Source organism: Triturus cristatus, chromosome 6, assembly GCF_964204655.1.
Source record: "Triturus cristatus chromosome 6, aTriCri1.1, whole genome shotgun sequence".
In the NCBI taxonomy this organism is placed as follows: Eukaryota; Metazoa; Chordata; class Amphibia; order Caudata; family Salamandridae; genus Triturus; species Triturus cristatus.
The window spans coordinates 714,620,218-714,646,257 of NC_140589.1; the positions used below are offsets into that span (position 1 = coordinate 714,620,218).

The 26,040-nt window shown below is 47.0% G+C and overlaps 1 protein-coding gene across 1 annotated transcript in view; it reads right to left on the reverse strand.

The window, feature by feature from the left end:
• Positions 1-26,040, reverse strand: part of AFG1L (AFG1 like ATPase) — a 504,970-nt gene that overhangs the window by 101,091 nt on the left and 377,839 nt on the right. The window contains exons 9-10 of the mRNA XM_085611205.1: positions 23,964-24,034; positions 23,605-23,705 (exon numbers count right to left, since the gene is read on the reverse strand). Of these exons, the coding sequence (XP_085467331.1) occupies positions 23,605-23,705; positions 23,964-24,034 (172 nt within the window). The remainder of the gene's footprint in view (positions 1-23,604; positions 23,706-23,963; positions 24,035-26,040) is intronic.

A 26,040-nucleotide genomic window follows, 5' to 3' on the forward strand; every position in this document is an offset into this window, starting at 1 on the left:
CCCTAGGGAAGGCCCCGTGCCCGAACGGGTTCCTGAGTGAGTTCTTCAGAAAATACTTTATGCAACTGGGGCCCCATTATCATGCGGTGGTGGAGGATGCCTGTGAGCGGGGGGTTTTGCCAGCCGGCTGGCGACATGCAGAGATCGTCGTATTCCACAAGCCGGGCCGCCCTCCTGAACAACATGCCTCCTATTGGCCGATTTCCCTTCTTAATGTGGAGGCGAAGATTCTGGCCAAGGCCCTGGCTAACAGGCTCTTGCCATATATTTATACCCTGGTCCACCCGGACCAAGCTGGGTTTATGCCACATAGGGCAACGCGTCACAACATCCGGCGTGCACATGTGGCGATTGCTGCAGTCCAGCGGCGAGAGGCTCGGGCAGTTCTCCGTTTGGCCGACATAGATGGAGCTTTTGACTCTCTTAGTTGGCGCTATCTCTTTGCCTTGCTGCAACGTCTAAACCTGGGGCCACGCTTCTTATCCTATTTAACGCTTCTGTATGCGGATCTTACGGCCTCGGTTTGGGTGGCAGGGGCGACCTCGGCAAGATTCCCGGTGAACCGGGGGGCACGACAGGGCTGTCCCTTGTCGCCTTACCTATTTGCCTTAGCCATGGAACCGCTGGCCTCCTGGGTTCGTATGGATGCGCAATACACAGGGTTTGAGTGGGAACATGGACTCTCGGATCGCATGGCCCTATATGCCGATGACGTGTTGTTCTTCCTTTCGGATCTGGATAAAACGGGACCGTGGCTGCTCCGCATGATGCAGGTCTTTGGGGAAGACGTCGGGACTATAATGAACCCGAGGAAATCCACCCTTTGGGTACTGGGCGGTCGGAACGTACAGGGTGAGTGGACGGCGTCAGTACGGGTTGCGGCCGGGGGGGCTGCAATATCTGGGGGTCTTCCTGACCGACGTGCCGACGATCGCCTGGGAGCGCAACGTGGTGCCGGTATGGGAGAAAGTATGTCGAGATGTTAAGCTCTGGGCGCGTATGCCTCTTACTATCTGTGGCCGCTCTGCCATCTTTAAGATGGTGGCACTGCCTCGACTTCTTTACCAGCTCCAAAACCACCCATATGAGATTCCTCCCAGTTGGTTTCGGAAGGTTAATGCGGTGCTGAGCCAATTTCTGTGGGAAGGGGGTCTGGCCTGGGTATCGCTGCGGGTTTGCTTTCGGTCGGTATATGATGGGGGACTGGCTACCTCTGATATCTTATCCTATTATTACGCCTCCCATTTATTGGTCCTAAACGAATGGTGGTATGGAGATAGGGGGGACCCGGCGTATGCGGTGGAGAGGCGTCTCATGGACCCACATACGGTACATACCCTACTTTACGCGACTGCATTACGAGAGTCACTCAGGTGGTGTTTCAGGTGTGGAGCCGGGCTTTATGTCACATTGGCTGGTGGGGTAGGCTTACCCGAGAGACCCCGTTGTGGCAGAACGGGCTGCTCCCTCAGTTGGCGACCCTCTCTGGACATAGGGGTTGAGACAGAATTGGTATCTCCACGTTGGGATCGGTGGTTAAGGGCTGTTGAAATCCTTTGGGGACTTACAGCGTGAGTATCAAATACCACAGATGCAGTTCTTTAAATACCTCCAGCTGCGCCACGCCCACGCCCCTAGACTGGAGGGTATGCAATCCATCCCTGAATTCAGTCCCCTTGAGGAAAAGGTGTTTATGGGGGATCTCCAAGAAAAGAAAGTCTCTAAAATCAATCAGTCTATGGTGATTCATAGTGCTCTGTCCCTGCAGGGTCTGCGTGAGCGGTGGGAGACGGATGTGGGGCCGTTGGACGAGACGGATTGGAGGGAGGCGCAGGCCTCCCCCCGTGAGGCTAGTATAGCGATCCGACTGCGTCTCGTCCAATTTCGGTATCTACACAGGACTTATTACACACGGCAGCGGCTGTGGCGGGCGGGTCTTATAGCCTCCCCGGACTGCCTTAGGTGTGGGCGAGAGGTGGGGTCTTTGGTGCACACGGTCTGGCACTGCCCTGCAGTGCGCCGGTTTTTCGGGGGGGGAGTGTTAGGGTGCCTATCGGAGGTGTTGGGCTGGGATCTTCCAGTAGACCCCAAATTGGTGTTGCTCCATATTATGGCCGATATTGGGGGTAATATCTATAAGCGTCACTTGCTGCTTCTGGGCCTAACGACAGCCAAGCGGGATCTCGCCCGGGCATGGAAGGCCCCGACGGCTCCCTCTATTAATGTTTGGAAACGAGGTTTAGATTTCAATATAGGCCTGGAGTTGCCGATCTTTAAAGTGCGTGGGTGTCCTCGGAAACACTTCAAGATCTGGAAGCGGTGGGCTGATTATAGGGGCATTTTCCTTGACCCGGTCCCTACGGATGGAGACTTGGGGCCTATTTGAGTGTCAAGTGTGGCGCTGAGTACTAATTGTATAGAGATGGTGCTGGTGGACTCTGGCGGTGGTGCGGTCGTGGGGGAGGGTGTTGGGAAGGGAGGGGGCTTTCTTGACAGATGATGTATGAATAGCTCTCCAATGTTCCTTGTTATGGTAAAAATATCAAGAGCTGTTGCTATTTACTATGTGGCAGATCCCCTGGTTCTACAGGGGCCTGCAGCCTTTGCCTTCTTGATTAATAAAAGTGTTGTTAAAAAAAAAGAGAAAGACATCCAGGTCAGCACATTACCGACATAACACAATTGAATGGTGTGAAGGTATTATCTTGCCTTGATCTGAATAAAGGATATCATCAGTTGGAACTCGAGAAGAACTGCATGTACATTACAACCTTTTCTACACATGTTGGTCTGTTCCGGTACAAAAGACTAGGTTTTGGAGCGTCATCAGCTGCGGAGCTGTTCCAAGATGTCATTTGATGCATCATACAGCCTGTCATGAATGCTTTTGATTATAGTGATGGCATATTGGTTTCATAGCTACACAGAAGGAGCACAAGAAGGCTCTCATGCAAGTGTGTCAGTTGCTTGCTCATGCTGGTTTAACTTTGAATGCTGAGAATTGTGAGTTCCATAAGACAAAGTTCTTTGGCCATATCTTTTCTGATGGGGGCATGATACCTGAACCAGCTAAAGTGCAAGCGCTGTTAACTGCCAGTCCCCGACAAAATGTTTCCGTGTTACAATTATTCCTTGGCATGGACAGCTATTATTCTAGATACATACAAGACTTTGCCACTGTCATTGCGCCATTAAGAGACTTGGAAGAAAAAAAAAAGGTTTATTTTCTCTGGCCACATGTACGTACACAAAGCTTTCAGAAAATCAAACAAGTTATTGAGAAAACTACTGAAATAGCATACTTTGATCCAAATCTTCATACTGAGGTTGCTGTTGACGCTAGCCCTATCGGGTTAGGCTCCATTCTTGTACAGCACATCCAAATGCTTGAAGACATATTGTGGCATATGCAAGTTGAAGTTTGTCCCAAACTAAATGTGCTTATTCACAACCTGAGAAAGAAAGCTTAGCATCAGTGTGGGCTTGTGAACATATCCACGTATTCTTGTATGGTAAGTCATTCAGGCTTTTGACAGTTCATCAAGCAATGTTGACTATCTTTGCCAATCCAAAGGTAAAAATGCCTCCTTGCATTTGACATTGGGGTCTGCGATTTCATGAATACAACTATACCACTGGGCATCGTCCAGGAAAAGACCAGAACCCTGCCGACTACTTCTCACGAGTGCCCCTACAATGCCCTGGCACCCATTCTAAGACAGCTAAAGCTTACGTAAATTTCATAGTGAAATCAAGCACCCCAGCTGCCATTACACTGGAACAAATTGTCACTGCCACGAGTCAAGATAGTGACACGCTAGAACTGCAAGATATTGTTATAACTCAGTCTTGGTAACACCTCCCTCGACCGCTTACTAGTGACAGTGATTATCAGAAGTTTAAAAATGTCAAAGATTAACTGTCCTTTACTCAGGAAGGTATACTTCAAAGAGGTTAGAGAATCATCATTCCAGAGTGTCTGCGACAACAGATAATTGAAGAGGTCCACGAAGGACATCTTGGAATTGTAGCCACCAAACAAGCTCTCTGAGACCGAGTCTGGATCCCACATCTTGACGAGAGAGTTGAAAGAGAATTAAAGCCGGTCATCTATGCAATTGCCGGTCATTGAAAGCCTCTCTACACCCCTTAAACATGTCAGAGTTGCCAATACATGCATGGGTAAAAATTTCCTCAGACTTCTTCGGTCTTCTTGAGAACAGACATAGCCTGATGGCGATAGTTGATGAATACTCACGTTTTCCATTGATAGAAGATCTCTCATCTATCACTTAAGAGCAAGTTATTGAGAGATTAGAGAACATCTACACAACATGGGATGTTCCTGTGATCTTAAAGTCCGACAATGGCCAACCTTACAACAGTTGAGAACTCAGAGACTTTCTCAGTCATTTTAATGTGAAGCATCAAAAGAGCACAGCTCTTTGGCCACAGGCCTTGTCGGACGTTTCATGAGTACTCTTAAGAAAGCTGTCCGGCGTGCTGTACTAGAAAAGCTCAACCGTAAGACTGTCTTAAATTGGGGGGGGGGGGGTGGCTTGCTGCCGCTGGGAATGGCCGCGCAGTAGCGAAGCTCTGCAGCGCCACTCCCGAAATATCCGGATAATTTGTGCCCCGCGGCCCCAGCCCGTGCAATAACAGGGTGCTGGTGGTCCCGAGGCCCCCGCGGACACGCTGGCAAAGTTTGGGGGCGATCGGAGGTGGAACTGACTCCGAGATCCACTCTCCGGGAGCTGGTGTGCCGCCGCGCTGCTCCTCGCTTCGACCCGCCCGGTCACGACAGATGCGGGAGGCCGCGGCTGCGGCCTAAGAGGGCGGAGCGGACTGGGGCGCGGCACCCCGGACGACTTGGGGGCTGGTTTTGACGTACCCCCCAGCCTGCCTGATATCGTGGAGGCCCCGGAGGAAGTGAGGACTGGGGGCCGGCGCTATACCGGAGGACGCCGACGGAGCGGCGGGCCAGGTGGTGTGGCCGCCGTGAGACCAGTACCGGGCAGTAGCGGCGACGAAAGCGGTGCCAAGCTTCATGCATGCAGCGTGGGGCGGAAGAAATCAAAGGTTCGCCAGCTCCAGACCCCCACGCGTCGAAGACATCACCGGATGAGGAGTGCGGCCCAGGCGGGAAACATTCTACGTGAGGCCGTTGTGGCGGCCTGGGGCGCCTGATGAGAGACGGCTTTGGGCGCGGCGCTGCCCCAGTGGTGTGGCCTTAATCGGTGGGGCCTGGTGGCCTCCCCGGCGCTGAGGACACGGGCTCGGTGACATTCCGGTGATAAGGGAGCTGCAGATTCCTGTGCAGACTGGCTGACCGCCGCGTTGCCGGTAAGAGATTTGCCTTGATGCCGGCATGCAGGGCAGAGTGGCGGCGGAGGTGACGGGGCGCTTGAAGTGGTGGTGGCAGTGAAATCGACGGCTCCGGAGCTGGTGGAATGTGTGTTGTTGCGAGTGGGGAGCCATACCTGCGGTCCGCACACAGCACCGGAGCTACCACGAAGAGGGCCCTGGAGAGGTTCTTGGGCCGGACTGACACAGACACAACAGCTGGGTCTGCTGTGCTGGGGGTGGCGCTGACCCCCCGGAATCCATAGCCTGCGAGGAATACAGAAAGATCGCTTGACGGGGGTAAAGCTCGACGAGGTCGCCGGCCGCCTCCGCAGATCTGCCTGAGAGTGTGCGACAGAACTCACCGGGGGATCCCCGCTCTCCCACGGCTGCAACGGAGCGGGTCTAGGCCGTCTATTAGACTCAAACGACGACCAAGTTGGGAAGGCTGGAATAACACCCTGCCGAGTGGCTGGATCCAGGGGCTACCAGTTGAGCTGCGACACCGGACTCCCCAGGGTGGGGGGCTTTGGCGGGAGCGTGCTCTTCCCACCGTAGTGCAGTAGGGGTCGGCGTGGATTGAGACCGGCCGTACTCACGTTCTCTTGTAGTGCCCTGACCCCGGGTAGAGTGCACTGGCGAAGGGGGTGCAGTCAGTGAAAACCGACAGGCCGGGTGGAGGTCTCCACCGCAGGCGGCGGGGATTAGCGGCTGGGCCTTCTGGCTAGGGAGTGCTCACTTAAGGGTAACCATGCCAACTGGGCGGAACAGCAAACCGACGACACAGGCTAAACTTGAGAAGTTTGCTTGGCACCAGCAGCTGAGCGGCGACCGGGCTGGGATGCCGGCCTCGGACGGTAAGCCTGACCCATCGAACAAAGACCTGTTGGACGCCATAACGGCCGTCAAGACGTCCCTCGAGCAGCGAATCGACACTGTGGCCACCGATGTGGGTCTGATCCGAGAAGATGTGCGAAAGATCGCTGACCGGGTAGGGATGGTAGAAAATATCACCAAAGAACTGTCAAACGACACCGGCTGCCTCAAACAAGAGGTCAGTGACCTGCGCGCCTCCCAAGAGGTGCTGGCCCGACAGCTGGACGACTATGAAGGTAGGATGCGTCGGAATAATGTGGGCATTATTGGTGTTCCGGAACGGGCGGAGGGGCAAGCGGCGGACCTCTTTGTTGAAGACTTGATACTCAATCACCTGCAACCTAGGGGTCTCTCCAAGTGTTTTACTATTGAGAGAGCCCATCGGGTGCCGGGGGGTCGCCCGCGGCCGGGGGCCCCTCCCAGACCTATCTTGGCCCGAGTATTTAACTTCCGTGACCGAGATGTAATCCTTCAAACGGCGAGGGCGGCACCACCCGTCGTCGTGGAGAATAGCAACATCACGTTCTTTCCAGACTTTAACTTGCGAGTCCAGAAACAAAGACGGAGCTTCCTGGACGTAAAGAAGGCACTTCGTGAGAACGATGTCAAGTACGCAATGTTGTTCCCGGCCAAGCTTCGGGTGGAGGCTGAGGGAAAATCATGGTTCTTCATGCGCCCGGAGGATGCATGGGACTGGTTGGAAGGGTGGCGTACCGTGGGCAGTCGGAGAAAGAAGCAGCCCTCGGCAGCAGATTCGGCTGCAGATTCACCTTCGTGCTCTGACTCTGGGGCCCTGGGCCCGGTGGAGGAACACTGATTGTGGCCGGTTGGGCGACAGACCTCCTCGCAACCCTTGAGGTGCGATGTCTCTCCCAGCAAGACCGAGAGACGCTTGAGTCAGACATCTCGTTAGAGGAAATTCAGACGGCCATCCGAGATACACGCTCCGGAAAGGTCATGGGTCCCAATGGATTCCCGATCGAACTCCTGAAAAATATGGCTCTGAAGGTGGCACCCCACCTGCTAAACCTATACAAGGAGTGATACGAGACCGGCACCCTTCCGGCCGAAATCCGCACGATAGTGGTAATCCGCAAACCCGGCAAACCAGCGGACAAATGTGCTTCGTACAGGCCCATTTCCCTGATCGCAGTGGAGGCCAAAATCCTGGCTAAGCTGCTGGCCAACCGACTGCTCCCATATCTCGCGGCCTTGAATCACCCGGACCAGTCGGGTTTCATGCCGGGCCGTAACACCGCACGAAATCTGCGTCGAGTCCATGGTGCCCTGGGCCGGGCGGCGACACTCCAGGAAGATGCGCTGCTGCTAGCGCTAGATGCCAAGATGGCGTTTGATACGGTGGCATGGGAGTATCTATTTGCTGTTTTGGCCCGGGTGGGGCTGGGCCCTTGGTTGATTGGATGGATCCGACTACTATACTCCCTGCCTACGGCCTGTGTATCAGTCAATAATCACCGCTCGACCTCCTTCTCCCTGGGTCGCGGCACGAGGCAGGGCTGCCCCCTGTCACCGCTCCTGTTTGCCCTGGCGCTGGAGCCCCTGGCGGTCTGGATCCGAAAGGACCCCGAAATTCGGGGCCTCAAATGGACGGCAGATCACGAAGACCGCATTTAACTATACGTGGACGATATCTTGCTATACTTGGCCTCCCCCACGCGATCGCTTCGTCGGGTACTGCATATTTTTCATATCTTTGGGGCCCACTCAGGATACCAGATCAACTGGTCCAAATCCCAGATGTACCCACTTCGGGGTGATCCGCCGCTTAGCCCTAGGGGGTATACTATACCGGTGGCACTACAGGGCTTCCAATATCTAGGAGTTTTCATAACATTGGATACAACATTATTCTATGTGCAAAACCTAGAGGGCCCTTTGCAGCGGTTCAAATCTGATGTGATCCACTGGAAAACGTTGCCCCTTACACTCCTAGGCCGGGCAGCCCTCTTCAAAATGTTAGCGCTCCCCAGTTTCCTCTATGCCCTGCAGAATACGCCTATCCCGGTCCCGGAAGCCTATTTCTTAAAGATCGATGCAACACTGCGGGGATTGTTGTGGGATACCGGAAAGCCGTGTATTGCAATGCAGAAACTAACTATGGGCTGGTACGACGGTGGGATTGGTCTGCCGGACCTACGCCTTTATTATCCGGCCACACAACTGATCGCGATCAACCAGTCGGTGTTCGGGGCGCATGATGACCCTAGCTTCCGAACCGACCGCTGGCTCATGGGGAAGGGTGGATATAACAGGGCACTATACTCAAACCCGCAGAAACTAGGTCTTACTGGACCCACGGCCAGAACGGTGGAGATTTGGCTTCTTCTCCAGAAGCGAATGGGGTGGTATGGGCGGCTGACTAAGGCCACTCCGCTATGGGAACCGGATTGTCTGGGACGGCTGAGCACCTATGCGGGGTTCGATAAGTGGGATCTCTTTGGCATCTCTACAGTGGGGGACATGTGGGTTAAAGGCAGAAGGGCGACGTTCGCAGAGCTGCAGCTTAAATACCAACGAGCTCCCTCTGAGCAGTTCCGCTAGCTACAAATTAGCCATGCAATCGACGGCGTCCTGCTCGCTGAGACTCCTCTTCCAGCCTACTCGCCCTTGGAAGACAGATTGTTGATTGACCCAATGGACCGCAGGGCGATTTCCCTAACATATAAAAAGCTAATCAATAACCGAGATGACCCGATGCAGAAACTACGGGCCAGATGGGAATCGGATGTGGGCGAGATGTCTGACGAGGTGTGGAGAGATGCGCTGGCCTCCCCTCGGGAGGTGGCGATATCGATGCGGCTCCGCCTGGTCCAACTCAAAGTTCTGCACCGTGTATATTTTGATGCGGTCCTATTGTGCAAACTAGGTCGGCGTCCTGACGAGCTTTGTATCCGGAACTGTTCTCACGTAGGCACGTTCACACATATTTTATGGGCCTGCCCCCCCCATACAACACTATTGGACAGAAGTCACCCGCCAGATGGCACGGGCCACCGGGAAGTCGGTGGTCCCCTCCCCTCAGTTGTGTCTCCTTAACGTGTGGGAGGACACAGACCTTACCCAAGCGGAGCAGGATTGGGCGGCGCTGGGTTGGGCCCTAGCTAAAAGAAATATTGCCCAGAAATGGGGGGTGGCCGCTTTGCCGTCCTTGAGCGCCTGGGCCAAAGATATGGATCTATCAATGGTGGTGGAGAAAACGGTCTATAAAAGGTCGAGGGTGCCCCCAAAAATGGGACCACAAATGGGGACGGTGGAACAAGTATCGGGAGGACATTTGTATATCTCCCACGGTAGAACTCCGGCGAGAGAGACAGGCCTTAATGGACAACTTGGGCACGGGGGGAATGTCCGGAGCTCTGGGAAACCCCTAATCATATACTATGTGGGTTGAAGCCCTCGGGTCTCGGGCTGGTCGGTGGGGGGCCTGTGCGATGCTTTATGTTGGGTTTGTCTCTGAGCGAATTTACCCTTGTTGTGATGATGATCGCTTATGGTGCCCTTATATGTACCCTGTAGAATTACGTACTGCCTAATGGTCACGACTGCTGTAACTGCTGCGGATTTTAATGTTAATAAACAGTTATTTAAAAAAAAAAAAAAAAGACTGTCTTAAATTGGACTATTCAAGCATAGTGTTTGACCCCTCACTCGACCACAGGTGAAAGTCCTGCAACCTTGATGTTCGGGAGAGTAAGAACTACCAAGTTGCCTCAATGGACCAACAGAAGGTTATACAGTGAGGAAGAGACTCCCACATGAAAGACATGGATCGCAAGAGGAAAATGAAAGCCTATGCAGACTAGCGTTGACATACAAAAGACAAAGTTGGGACATGTGATCTAAGTGCCACGAAGACTCACTGAAGACAGTGCTGCAGGTAAGGGGGCAGGGGGGGTGCTGGCATGCTTTTGCCGCCCAGCGAAGGCTGCAGGTAAGAGCAGGGGGGGTGGTGAGGCCACCACCCGCCTCCCGAAAAACTCATCCCGCCCGAGGCCGACCATACTACCCACCCTCACTTGCTATGCCTCTGACCAAAGAGCTATGATTGTGTATATATTTGTCAAAAAATTCAGTTTTTTTAGGGAGAGATGTAGTGTTATGTGAATTTGTAACGACGGAACCCTTGCGGCACCTAATGGACTCCGTAGAACTGTGACAAAAGCATTAGAGCATAGTGAAGTGAACGCAGGTTTAGAATTTTGAGCTTGCAGTTACACACAGAAGAATAAAGACATGTTATACTAAGCTCCGTGTGTGGCATAATCATTGGCGAGTTTCCAGGCTGGAGAGGATGCTAAATGAGGGACCTAGTTAAAGCAGAGCACCATTATTACCATAGCAGATATTTTGAAGATAAATGGGTCGCATGTTTCCTAGAGCCCTGAAGGTGATGTCAGGTCTTTAAATCTGTATTAATTTATGGACTGGAAGAAAGCGAAGGATCCTAAGGTGCGGAGAAACAGACTGATCTCTAGGAAAATTGAGAATAAGACTAACTGCGGCGTTTTGGATGTTCTGCAGGTGTGAAGTGAGATATTCAGGATGCCCTATAGAGAGCATTGCAATTGTCAAATATTGCAGTGATCAAAGCAAGCATCACAGAATTGTGGTTATGCATTGGGAGGGAATACAGGATTTTTCTATGAGATGTGAGTAGGGTAAAACAAGTGGTTGGGATAATAGCAATTTGTGATTTAAGATTCAGTTAGATCCCTAGTTTTGATTGTCTTAGTGGGGGTAGATATATCAAACAACATGTACAGACCATTCAACACAGAGGAACCTGGGTCAAATCATATATATATATACATATATATATATATATATATATATATATATATATATATACACACACAATTGAGTGGTCCTGTGTGTTAAATTCATTCGACTATCTACACACCCTAGATAATCAATCACACTGGGGTGGTCAAATGTCTTGGTCAAATACAAAGGCCCATATCTCTATAAATATTGTATTATTCAAATTTCATAATAAGAGTTGTCTTCTACACCAATGTCAAATTAGGATTCTGTGATGACATTTTGCTGATTGGAGCATTTCCAGTCTCCTAAGCGAGAACGCACACCATTCAAGTAGGTTAGACAAACACTGGAAGACCACTGAGACACCTTTACACTCTGTTTCTTTCCCTGATGGTGCATGGAACAAAGTGGGTTTGGATTTCTCAGGTCCGTATTCAACACTGTCAAGCAATATGAGCTTCCTCTTCCACGGCTTCTGGGATGAGGCGGCCGTAACAGCTGTAGCAACTTGCAGCGTGATGAGGCTTCAGTGATAGTGAGCGCTACGTTATCGGCGTTCGGAGTTGGGCGTTCGGAAGGAAATTACCGGGGCGCACAGCGGCTCTGAGTCGTCCAGGTAGTGGTTCCTTGCTGCGCCCACCCCTCCCCCGGAGTGCAGATACGAAGTGCCCGCAGGATATCAGAGCCAAGTCTGAAGCTAGAGGTCACCAGAGGTCGTCAGAGGTCTCGCAAGGCGGGGGACTCATGGAGCTGGAAGTTTTGAGGATCGCGCTGACGATCGCGCTGATGAGGATTCAGCTTTTAAATTGCCTGTGAAGCTAAGAGAGCTAAGAGAGAAAGGACGGCGAGTGTGGAAATAGGGGCAGCAACGGACTACCAGGCGCTATACTGCACGTTCCCACCAAGTTTGTAAGACACAGTAGGAACTTTTTATTTTTTATTTTTTTGAGAGCTGTTCTACAGAACCTTTTAAGAGTACCGTGCTGGCTGGAACATTCCTGACAGATTGCCAGTAGCTACATAATCCCCTCTTAAGCAAAAGTGTCTATAAGGTGTTATAGAGCCCACACCTGAGCCTGCAGCACCGGCACCTACGTAACGCCTCGCCGCTCCTGCTGGCGTGGGAGCCGTTTCACGGACTTGGGAACCAGCAAAGCCTAAAAACCACAAGTCCCAGAGGGCGTGAGATAGAGCCCACACCTGAGCCTGCAGCATCGGCACCTACGTAACGTGTTAACAGCTTGTGTCTGTACTATTACCTATAATGACGGGGCGCGATGGAAAGGGGAAGAAAGCGATGAAGGGGGGTTATGTAGCCGGGTCACTAGACCAATTCATCATGAGGGCCACGTCGGTTTTGGCGCATGAGATAGCCATAACAGAGCGTCGGCTCTCTCAGGACCTAGTTTTAACGAAAAGGTCCTCGTTGGGGGCCCTGTCGAATGCTCGTACACCAGAGCGGTTCCATCAAAGGGCTATTGTTGCTGGGTCCCCGACTCGGTCCAATTGCCAATTACCAGAAGAACTGGGCAAAACTCTATGGCCAGAGAGTCGTGTCTTTCTGACACAAATGTGGATGGAGTATTGACAATCCCTAATGGCAGGTTACTAACTTGCAATATGGAAGCCCCTGGTATATCCTTACTTCTGCAGGGGCACTCCCAGGTGGTTCCTAAGAGAAAACGGGAAGGAGTTGTGCAGCGAGGAAGAAAGCCCGAGACCCCAAAACTTAATAATAATAATGACTCGGTTGTTGTGGGCCCTAATTTTACCGAAGGCCAGTTGGAGACTCCACCCGCAATAAGTCCTCCCCATGCGGTCAATATTGTGAGCCCACAACTTACGGCAGAAGAGCCTCTTTTATCGAAAATAGGTGACCTCTTAATATCAGCGTTAAAGCCCCTTGAGGAAAGACTACTGTCAATCGAGAAAAGGCTTACAAAGATCGAAGAACTTTCTAGGCCTAGCCACCTGGTCACTAACTCCCCACTGACCCGAAGTCGCCTACCAAATCTTATGGTCCCCACGGTGTCTAGGGAAACTGCAGACGACCCAAGTATTATTATTGGACAAGAGGATCATCTAACCACAGTTTGCAAACCGATAACGAACAAAACACGTCAACCATTGGGAGAGGGCCAGCCGGGAATCTTAAATAGACAGTCGAAGGGGAAATGTAACGTCAAAGATCCAAAGTCCACTCTCCCATACATTGATCTACCCCCTGAAAGTGTACCCTATGTTGTTGTCTTGGCCGGGGTCCCTGAACTGGAAAATGGTAGACCTGAGTCTTATGTTAAATTGAAAAATAAATCCATTCATTGGTTGAATTACAATAGACCACCGCCGATTAATGTCCAATGCCAAATCCTATTTGCCAGAAGAGTGAGTTGGGCAGGAAAAGGATCTAAAAATATAGAGGGGATTGTATTGTTGTTAATTTTAAGGACAGAAGGGGGCGGTGGAGCACGTTTGTATGGGTTTCTCTAAACATCCCAGATCCAGAATACAGACTTTGGATCTAAGCTATTTTTACCCTTCTTCAAATTACAGTGCTAACCTAGTCAACCATGGTAGGAACAGAGGATGGCGAGGCGAACAGGTTAGGCAGAGCCACAGAGACGAGGAGGGTAGTAATTCGTATCCACCAGGTGTTCCAGTATGTAATAGATTCAGTGTTCTGGATCTTGTGGATTGACTACCTTCCTCCGTCCAGCCCACAGTGATAATCCCCAAGAGGCTGAGGGACCCTTTTAGTGGAAAGGTGGATGGAGAGATAAATCGAGCTGATAGAGAAAGAGCACTTCTAGATGTCTCCGATGCAGAGGATGTGAATTCTCCCTTCCCAATAGATATATATATCCCATTTAACATAGTTAGACCAGACCCCGCCCCAGCGATCCCTCCCCCCTTCTGTGTCGAGCCCCCAGGATCGCCGGAAAGTGAAGTGTTGGAGTCAAACGTAGAGAGTGGTCCGGTATCGCGACCTGGTGGACCTAGAATATTATCATGGAATATTGCGGGCCTCGCTGCCAAACTTGATCTCCCAAATTGGGGTGAATATATTGACTCACATGAGATTTGCCTCTTTCAAGAAACCTGGGCCCTAAGCCCCCCCATAGAGTAGGGTTTGTGGCCTACTGTGAGCCAGCTGTTAAAGGCCCTAGAGGTAGACCATCAGGGGGCCTATGTATATGGGTGGGGATCCACCTCGAATGTGTGGTAAAAAGAGTTGACACCTACACTCCAAATATCACTTGCATCCTTGTGACCCATAGGAATCTACCAAAACTGGCCATTATTAATGTTTATTCTCGGCCAGTTCCTTATGGAGGGACATCTTCGACTCTAGACTCCTTGGCTTGCCTCCTAAACTCCCTCTCGGCTAATGTGTTTTTTCTGATTGGTGGGGATTTTAATTGTCACTACGAACCCCTTAATGGTTTCACGAAATCCATTACTAGTGATGAGGACGCAATCTGATCAATCACAACGCCTAATACATACCCGATAAGGGGGTGGACCCCACTAGTCCTCCAAATGACATCTCTTGCCCTTACTTTTTCTTTGAGGGCTTGTAACGGACGTTTCCCGAGAGACAACCCAGGGCATTCTACTTTTAAGAGACCAGGAATCTGTAATTGATTACTTTCTACTCAGTGTTGAAATTTGGAACAAAGTGGCAGATTTCAGTGTTGATTTACGTATTGAAAGTGACCACAATCCATTGGTTATACTGCTAGACTTCGACATGACTGAATTAGGCCAAAGCCTTGCAAATTGCCCTGGAAAAGATCTTATAGTGACTAATGGAGGGAGACGCATCCGATGGGCTACCATAAATCAATCCCCCGAACTAATGTCAAAAATGTATATTAGTATTATCCCCCTTTTAGAAAAGGCAAGCCTTGCATCAGATGATCCTACTAAGCTAGGCCACGATGAAGATATGGGGAAAATTCACCAGGCAATGGTCACAACCCTGGCGGGCTTTTTTCATAGTAGTAGGCCTCTCAAGTGTAAATACCGTGGAGATCGAAACCCCTGGTTTAGTAGGGGGTTCAGGGAGGCTAAGTGAAATCTGCTAGCATCTCTTAAAGGAGGCGACAATTCGTGTATTAGGGAAGCCAGGGCTGCTTTAAAAAAATTTCTCCTTACAGCTAAGTCTAAGTGGGAAATGGATAGATGGCAGGCCATTAAGGGTGCCCTAGATTCAAAAGATGTGAGAGGTTTTTGGAATTTGGTCCACACCGGGAAAATAGAGGGCAAGACCAACATGGAACCGAATATTGGCGAGGAAGCATGGCGCTTACATTTCAAGGAGCTATATTCAACCTTGCCAATTGAACTGAGTGAGCCCTCGGCCTGCTGTTCCATCCTGAACCCCTTTGGAACATACCACCATGCACTCTGACGGAAGTATTATCAGCCTTGGGCAAGCTACAACTGAACAAAGCGCCAGGATTAGATAGAATTCTGGGGGACTTTTACAAAAACGAACAGGTAGTGTGGGCTCCCTACCTCCAAGTACTTTTTAATGCAATTCTTCAAGGCCTCCCAGCTCCTTCTACGTGGGCTGGGGCAGAGATTATTCCTATCTATAAAAAAGGGTCCCCCACCGAACCGGACAATTATAGGGCAATTAGCCTTATTGACGTATCACCAAAATATTTTTCAAGGGTACTATTGGAAAGATTGCAGGAATGGATTCAAGATCTTGACATCTTGACCCCATTGCAAGCAGGCTTCAGCGCCAAAACTTCCACAATAGATCAGCTGTTCAGGCTCCAGTTAATCCACTGGAAGCATGTAGTTTTGGAAGGTGGGAGCCTGTACCTAACCTTCGTGGATCTGAGATCAGCATTTGATATGGTGGACCGTAACCAGCTGTGGAGTATTTTGCTGGACATGGGCGTTCCACCCTACCTATGCTCACAGTTTAAACGTCTCCACGAAGGTACATATGCCAGAGTTAGGTATGGTCAAAACGGCCAGTTGACGGTACCGTTCCCCGTTGGCAAGGGGGTGAGGCAGGGCTGTGTGCTTGCGCCGACCCTTTTTTCCCTCTTCCTCAACGGGCTAATTGAAGACCTACTTGCCATTAAGGATATTGAGGATATTGACTCTCCGAAATTGGCGCTTCGCAAACTTCCCGCATTAATGTTTACGGATGACACCCTACTACTCTCGAAGTCAGCTATGGGACTGCAGTGCGTGTTAAAGGGGTTTAGCCAGTTCTGTAAAAAGAGGAACCTTATGGTTAACATCAATAAAACTAAATACATGGCCTTTAATGCCACTTTCATCAACTGTCCACATCCGATGATGGATGACAGACCCCTTGAGAGGGTCTCCATATTTGACTATTTGGGTCTTACCCTGAACGATAAAATGGGATGGGGTTCCCAAATCAATAAGGCTAATCTAAAGCTAACTAAGGCTACTGGGGGAATCTTAAAAGTACAGAAGAGTTGCATTTTAAAGACCATAAGTCCACCGCTTGAAATTTATCAAATGCACCGCCCATCCAAAGCCCTCTCATTAACTGAAAATAATTTTATCAGACAACTCCTGACTTTACCAAATAATACTCCACTTGTACCGCTAAGGATGGACCTGAATATCCCTCCAATAGCGGATCTTATTTTGTCACGTCCGCTGCTTTATTGGCGGCGGCTATGGAGCACCCCGGAGTTGGGATGTTATAGGGAGGAACTAAAAGCGGTAATGACATCCTTGGGGGCTGGCAGCATACCCTGGCTATCATTCGTAAGGCACTCTTTTCGTGCTATTGGAAGGGAGAACCTTTGGACCAATCCAGAAGAATCTTGCCCAGCCATTCCTAAAAAAATCTTGGCATCTGCATTGAAAGAGCATAATTTGACAAAAATTCTGCAGTCAGCCAATTCTATGAGTTTAACTTATGGGTTTCTGGATTGTAAGTGCCACTATGAATTCAAGCGGGTGCTGGATTCCATACAACCTCTAATAGCTAAGAAACTCTTCCTGCAATTTAGGTATGGGACACTTCCACTACATGCAATAACAAATAAGTGGACGGGAGTATCCCGTCGCCTATGCCCTGGATGCCATGTGGAGGAAGAAACAATAGTCCATGTTATGCTCTTCTGCGTGGCATATAAACAGATTAGGCTGAAATGGATCATCCAGCTCTGCAGAGACCTGGGCATCAATTCTTTAGAATCCTATAATCCGACACTGACCCGGTCCATGTGGTCGCAATTTCGATATTCTTATTTTCCATGTGGTCAACACGTAGGAATTTGCTCAAATTAGATCAGACCACAAGTAACCTTGAGCCGTCTCCCTCTTTGCACTTGTCACTTTAATTAATCTTCCGCTTTTAGTGATTTTCATGGTCTCATGGTTTTTATCCATTGCATTGGTATTTTATTCAAATATGTTTATATTTTAATCTATTTTATGATCCTATATCTATTATGAATTTTATATGATGTATGTTTTTTTTTAATGTGCTTTTTTGGCTGTAATAGCTGCAATAAAGTTTCCATGAATGAAATATTCTATGACACCTTGTTCTTCTGGTGTATGTATGTAAATAAAGCCATGCAGTGAGCACTTTATTGCACTTTGCACCAGCTGCACGACTGAACGGCAAGTATTGTTGCATTGTGAACCATGGGACCTCTTGATTGTATACATCTTAGTGGAAGTAGGGCCAGGACTGATTTAGTCAGGCCACCATGCTAGGGACCAATAGAGGCCAGATTCACCTAAGATCAAAACTTCATTTTTTGAGAATTTAGTTTGAGCAGCTGCTTCGTATCCATGGTGCCACCAATGAGACATGCTTTGGATTTATCCCGAGTGGAGAAGCGATTTTCAGAAATGGAAACTAAGTTATGTGTCATCAGTGTAACATACAATAGAGAAGCCTTTGGATTGTACCAGTTGGGCAAGAGGGGTCGTGCATACTGTGAAAAGGCTGGGGCAGACTGAGAAGCCCTGAGGTACCCCGAAAGTGAGATGGTGAGCTGAAGGTTTGAAAGCAAGTGTGATACAGTTTGTGTGCGACCCGGCATGAAGGAGTGGGGCCAAGTAAGGGCAGAGTCTGTGGCAGAATTAAAAGATGTTCCAGAAGGATGGGATGAAAAACAGAATCAAATGCCACAGAAAGGTAGTGTAAAATAAAATGAGCTATGTTATTGATGTTTATATGTGAGATAGCGCACTTCTGTGTAGTTCTACCCAGAAGACATACTAATGGTATTCCAAAAGCTTGTGTATCAGCTTTGCAAACAGTAAATTCTGATGGTCTGTACAGCTAGCTAGATAGAGAGATAGATAGAGAGATAGATAGAGAGATAGATAGATAGAGAGATAGATAGATAGATAGATAGAGAGATAGATAGAGAGATAGATAGATAGAGAGATAGATAGATAGAGAGATAGATAGATAGAGATAGATAGATAGAGAGATAGATAGATAGATAGATAGATAGATAGATAGATAGATAGATAGATAGATAGATAGATAGATAGAGAGATAGAGAGATAGATAGAGATAGATAGAGATAGATAGAGATAGATAGAGATAGATAGAGATAGATAGAGATAGAGAGAGATAGAGATAGAGAGAGATAGAGATAGAGAGAGATAGAGAGAGATAGAGAGATAGAGAGAGATAGAGAGAGATAGAGAGATAGAGAGATAGAGAGATAGAGAGATAGAGAGATAGAGAGATAGAGAGATAGAGGGATAGAGGGATAGAGAGATAGAGAGATAGAGAGATAGAGAGATAGAGAGATAGAGAGATAGATAGATAGATAGATAGATAGATAGATAACACAAGCGCCACATGGAAGAGTCATCTAAAGCTGACTGGCACTAGGGTAACATAGGAGACTTAGCGCTCTTGAAGATACTTTAACTGAAAGTGAGTGAAGAAAGAGGTAACCCTCCCCTTTCTTCATCAAACTGTCTCAGAACATCAGACTACTAGAGAGAATTCAAAGAGGTGAGAAAAAAAATTATGTCTTCTGGGGTTACCACAAATCTCTGAAAACTATATTATTTTATCACGAATAAAGTCTAAGACCGAAGTAAAGATATCATCCAGCGATGTTACAAAAAAAGATAAATAAATACACAACAAAAAGGAAGAGTGTTCACCAGCTCATGAAAAGTGCAGAGTTAGACATTGGGAATACTAACAATTCATAAGGGCACCAAATGCGATATTGCCTACTAAGGCAGGGAATACGAAACAAAGACAGTTTTTCCAAAGAATATATAAACTACTGCAAAATAGAAGAGATTTGCAGGCCTGAAGGAGAGCAGGAAATCAGCCATTTGAAAAGATCACCAAAGTTCAGGAGATAGAGTACCCAGAACCTCAAACATTTTGCTCCCTAAAGCCGGTTAACCAGATAAAAAGAGAAACAGCATTCAAAACCAACATCTCCAGCAGAAATAAAAGTCAAGAACAAGAGTTTATCATTGAGGAACTATGAAACTCAAGCTAGAGACTTAACCACAATGAACCTGGATAATCTACAGATTGTCACAATAGGACCCACAGTGGATATTGCCCTTTATAGTGAAGGAAGTAAAACTAAAGTTGTATTGGACAGTTAGCTCAAGTGATCATTACCTATGGGCAGAATTAAATAAAGAGAGTTACCTTCTGAAGGGAACTTCATTATTGAATTCTAAGATCCTGCAGTGCTCCTAATTTTAGTCATGTCCGCATAAGAAAGAGCTGCTTCTGAAACCCTGCAAGTGGCAGTTCCCAAGTTCCTTATGGTAAACCCCCTTTTTGACTGCGCCTTGACTCAGCCATATGGATCAGAGAGGTGGGGCTTTAGGATGCTTCTAGAGTGGTTTATTCTGAACTTGCTTCTAGTTTCAAGGAAAAAGAGGCTCAGTATTGAATAGGTCTATGACCTACTCAGAATAGTCTAGACAGTGTCACAACTGGTTTTTCAACAGTGGTACCTTTCAGAGGGGTAAAAAAATACTGCTACTTTTTTCAAATCAAATAATGACTTCCTTGGCATGAAAGCAAGCAAAGTCAGTGCCTTGTTTGGTACTCGGGAAGTCCACTAGAAGGTTGGCAGACTCTTGGATAGTATGTGTGAAGTGCCAGGCTAATCCTTCAACGGCTAAATCATACTACAGATTGTAAGTGCAGGATAGCTGGTCTCTGCAATTTGGAACCCAAAGAGAAAGGCAGAAAGGAGGAGGAGGAGGACAAGCAAAATTGGAAAAAAGTGAAAAAGGTAGAAAGGCGGGATGAGTAATAGCCTAGAAGAATGTCAAAAAGAATTTAGAAAACTTGGGTCTTGGAAGAAAGAGGCATGTGGTGGAATCAAAATCAGGCAGCCTCGTCATTAGCCAACCCTGGAGTTCAACAGTGACAGGCACCTAAGACAAGTTTTTGGCCCCTGCGCTATTTTTTTTTACAAATTTAGCACTGTAGACAGTCTATCATCCAGAGTTAAAGGATTCATAGTTATGCTGCTAAATAACTAGGAAAGAAACTTAATTACTAACAACTGGCTACTATATATTTGATTTGGTCAACTTGGAAACTGGATAACTCATATCCGAGTTTTTAAAAAGCAGCAACCCTTGGCTTTTCAGGAATTCTTTCTTGCGATCTCCTCTGCCTTTAAAATACCTGAAGCAGCTAGTCTCTGGTGGAAACTTCCCGGTTATGATGTAATAAGTGAACATTACTTATGGGCAGAATTAAATAAAGTGAGAGTTACCTTCTGAAGGGAACTTCATTATTAAATCCTTAGATCCTGCAGTGCTCCTAATTTTAGTCATGTCCACATAACAAAGAGCCGCTTCTGAAACTCTGCAAGTGGCAGTTCCCAAGTTCCTTATGTTAAACCCTGTTTTTGACTGCTCCTTGACTCAGCCAGATGGCTCAGAGAGATGGGGCTTTAGATGTTTCTGGAGTGGTTTATTCTTAACTTGCTTCTAGTTTCAAGGAAAAAGAGGTTTAGTACTGAATGTCTCGTTTCTGAAAGCTCTTTTTTGCCACTTCCAATGCTCACACTGAAATATGAACCGCATTTCTGCCTATATTCAGCCATTTCTACTTTCTCGTTGGTCATTAAATTTGCTGCTATAATTTCATACTTGTATAGTGTTGTGATCCTCTTTCAGACACTAAATTACAAATACATAAATTGTTCCTTTCCAAGGGAACAAACATAAATGAAAAAGAAAAAATCCACCCAGGTAAGCAGCTTGTGGGTGGCTAGTTCTGTGGTCGATGCTTTGTGAAAGATCTAAGTGGGTCACTCAAGTTTCTTAGGAAAAGATAGACAGCGGCTGGCAGCCAACATGCCCCTCCTCTGGTGGACCATGTCATAACCCAGACATTTCTACTTTAAATTGACTGACATCAATCTTAATAATGGATGCCGAGCTGGGTGGTGAAGATTTCTATAGTGTCCTAGAAAGACAATTATGGATATATGATAGACTGTGCTCGTGACCAACTGGTACCCTTTTCCTTCTAGTACCTCAGAAAGTAAAAAAATAATTAAAAAAAACAGAATTTATGAGGTGGTACGAAGTTACTTTTCTGCACAATAGCTAGCCATGGTATTTCAAGGGTGTGCAGTCAGTGGCGTAGCAAGGTCAGGTGGTACCCGGTGCGGAAACATTTTGTCACCCTCCTCCCCACATTCGTTGCGTTTGTTGACTGAACTATTAAGTAAAATATATATATATTTTAAAAACATATTTTTGCCATTTGGTCACCCCCCTCAGTGATGACACCCAGGGCGTCTAGCACCCACCGCACCCCCCTTCCTACACCGATGTGTGCCGTATTACCTGCAGAGAGCACTGTGCTCTGCACACCGCAGCTGATGCTATCTGCTGCCAAGCTGAATATTCAAAGCATCACATAAGCCACACCCATCACATTTATGGGAGGGCCCAACACACCAGTTTTGATCTTGAAAGCTGCTGCTGGCCTCTCGTTATGGTTGTGCACACATCACGTCTCTGAATCAAATATTGGACATGCACCTCTTTAAAGAGTAGTTACAATGAATCTTTATGAAAAGAATGATTTCATTTTAATACTCTACTGCGTGTATAAGGGAGCAAAAAATAACCAGCACTAGCAAAGTCTGGCCACGGAAAACGTAAACAAAGGTTATTGTGGTTTATTATTTTTTTAATTGCAAACCTAAGACCGAAAAATAAAAATAACGTGGCCATCATGAGCTTGCAATAAACATTTTACTTTAAAAACTTTCACTGAGGTGGCTGTTTTACTAGTTATGTATTTTTTATAACTAAAAGCCTTTCAGGTGCGTCATGCATGTTGTTATTATTGTTTGTGTAGGAGAATAGATTAAATCACGACCTAACCAAGCTTCATATTGAAGGCAGCTGCAATGTGTTCAAGTGTTTAAATTACTTTGTAACAGCAACTATAAATAAAAAAAGAGCTGGGAAATTAAGCACTATATATAAAATCAGGCACACGAACTGCAGGCATAATAAATAACCAGTATTCTAAGTTAATATAAAAAATGTAAACATTTTTTTTTAAAACTCACTTTGAGCCAGCTTTGTCATGTAAGTGAAAGCAATATTTTAGGTGGATGTGAACAATGTGAACAGGCTGTGTGCCGTCCCGCAAAGCGAAGGGGGCTGACCAACTTCCCTTTGCTATCAGAAGTAAAAGGTGAATGACAGTTTACCAGACTTATGGATGAAGCCTGCTGACAAAAGCCCCCTCGATGTATGTATGATGTGTATGACTTTATGGAGAAAACAAAACTAATAGTCTGGCTAGACAGTTGTCTAAAAGATCAGACCGAAAACGTCAGTCCACAAAGAGTAATGAAAAGGTCACATGGCATGTTTGTTAAGGATAGCTACTGGACAAAAACATACAAATTCAAGGCAGGACATTTTAGTGAGTAACAAAACGTCTCAAGAACAGTCTCCCAAAAAAATGTTTCTGCATGCTGCTCAGGCAACATAAATAAGTTCGATTATTGTATTTTATTAGTTCACATTATTTCCTAATTTTTAATCATCTGCAAAAAATTATTCGAGAACGTCCCAATTGCGCTTCCCGGGATTCATAGCAACTCATGTTTGTGAAGACATACCCAGATCTGAACTAAGGTTCTTTTTTAACCTGTTGAATTATTAAACTGCCATGACTTGGTATACAGGGCGCCTAAGTGTGACGCTCTTCCTGGTTCTGAAATCCTGGACACGCCTACTGGCAGTCATCCACTGGATGAACAGTGGAAGGACTTTATCTACCCTTGGGCGGTTTTCCTATGGATCTTCTATAAACGACAACTTGAACAACTAACATTCCCTTGCTCAAAAACAAGCCCTCTTCAAAATAAATTTAAGAAAGTAACAAAAGGCAGTATAAATTGTGTTTTCAACAAGTAGGTTGATGAAAATTTCTACATCCTGCATGTGTGAACTTAACAAAACTAAATTATATTTTTTTAAAATGACTAATGTAGCATAAAAAAACTATACCATACATAAAGTGGGAAGAAAATGTGAAACAAATGGCATGGCTTTAGCGGCAAGAGTTGCCAGCGTACTCACTCGGTCGCACAGCTCTTCAAACGTACAGTCTGCAATGGTCCCACAAGCCTTCCTCAGCCTCAGCTCTCTGCCTTGCACTTTCAGGATCCTTGGTCTAGTTACTATGGGAACAGGAACAAAGCCTCAGCCCTAGCCTGGATAATTAGTATAAAATTCATCTCTTACGGCTAGGAAATGCAAAGCTTGATGAATAATAGCACATGATTCAACACATAAATTAGACAAAATGCTGATACAATGACTGCCACTTGAGTGTGGCATCAGCCCCGAATAGAGCAATGGAACTTATTAATTGGTCAGCGGAGATTGGTCATTGTGCTCTAAATGTATTCCCTTTCAAGAGAAATTAACTTACGTACTATCATTTTGTTTCTGAGCCAGCTCATCAAACAACTTATCCATGACAGCCTCCACATCAGCCTCACTTGTGCTAGAGTGAAAAGAATAATAGAATATGAAATTAATAACACTTGAATCCAACATCAAACAGCTGCCTGGGCTCGCTTAGCTTTTTGCCCATATAAAAAAAGAGAACAGGATGTTATGGTCTAAATACAAACATTAGATTTAGAATACACTTAAAGCGGAGAATATTAACTCTCAGGTAGATGATTCCGCCTTATTTGCATACACTGAAAGACTTCTGCGCTCCAAGCTGTTTGCAGTAATGAAGCAGCGCAGTCAAAGCAAACCCACTCGCCCCGCTCATACACAATGAGGAAGAAAGGACCCCGCTCTCGCCTGCATCCCAATTACAAGCAAACAGACAAGCCGGCCAAACAGCCACCCAAGGTTGGGTTGACGCTCCGAGGACGGCCATGAAACGAAGTACTGCGTGCTCGTTTGCGAGAACCAGAGGCGACAAAAGTCCATACAGTTCCCTCTACAGACCCTAGGTATTCCAAAGTAAAGTAAAAGGCTCCATCTATAGCATCATCGTTTCTAGCTCAGCCTACACTATTAGAAAATGTATTAACACTTTCACTTTGAATAGATAGGTTAAAGTTGATATCAAATATGTCAATTTATTATCCCATAGTGCTGCTGTAGTTCGGTTGTAAAGCATTTGACAACATAAAAAAAAATGTAATCAATTTTACTACAACCAAGCATACAAGTGGGGTTTTTCAATTATGTATCTTAGCCCAGCAAGGCACAAGGTGGTGTCAAGGTCAGGGTGACCACTTTCCACCTGGTTGTGTTAAAACCAAGTAAGAGATTTAAAACAAATCTTACAAATAGGGCTCGATTTGGAAAGCCTGAACTACTTTGGAGTGCTTCATGCTCCTCAGTTTCTCATTTCACAGGCGAGCAAATGGAGGTCTGGTTAGTAGCACTGTGCACCCCAAAATAATACTGCATAAATCTTGGAGCAAGAAATAGGACAGCCTCCACCGGGCCCGCGCTCCCTGCCAGCAAACTCATTTTTGTATTAAAAGGAGGCCATGTCAATACACCAGCAACACTGTGGCCCTGATTCTTCGGTGTAGAATGCGGCTCCGTGAAATAACCCACTTGGGATGTGTCATTCCAAGCAAAGAACACAAATCTGGCCTTACAGACTGGAATGTCCCCCAAAGAATATAGCATTGCCCCCTTACAGACCTGCAAACTCTCTTCACCTTTTTCTTCAATTAACTTGTAGCATGAACAATGTTAATACTTAAAGATCAGAATTGATACAGATTAGGGGAGAGGAGTTGGCCTAACGGCTAGGGCGGTCGACCTCGAAACTGGGGAGCTGATTTCGAGTCTGGGTAATGACGCTGAACATCCTGTGATTCTGGGCAAATCACTTAATCTCCCCATGCCTAACAAAAATGAATGTGTCCTCATGTATCGTAACTGGTCCTACGTAAAGCGCTCTGATACCCGATTCGGGTCAAGTTCGCGCTATATAAAACTCTGCAAAAAAAAAAAGGTTATCTGGATTCTGAAACCCACAGACAAGGTTTAGTTTTTAAGCGCCCTCTTTTTCCAGTACAGGCATTCGTATTACCCTAATAACTGCAGGATGCATAGATATTTTTTTATTTCAACGAGACAAATCACTATCAGCAAATCAAAAGAAAGGGCTAAAAATGAAGTTAATATATTCACCCAGCCCTTCTCCAGCAAATCGCCCCCGTCCACTCGCAATCAATGAGGTCGAGTTAAAAGAACGCGCGTTGCAATTATGCTTACAATAGTTAAGTTACTGATGGAGGAAACCCGTACGCTCATTACGTCTGATTCCCTTACACGTGTGTTGCGATTATATGTAACCTAGATGTGCAGAGTTTCACACTGTTTAACTCCTAGCCTTCCTTTCTTTCCAGGCTTGTAGCAGCGTTCACTCTTATGGGTGGGGGCAGAAACTGCTGGTCAGTTTTTCCAAGTACGCCCTCAAGCACAGCCAGTAAATGTCACACTGTGCCCTCAGTTCTGACTGACTGA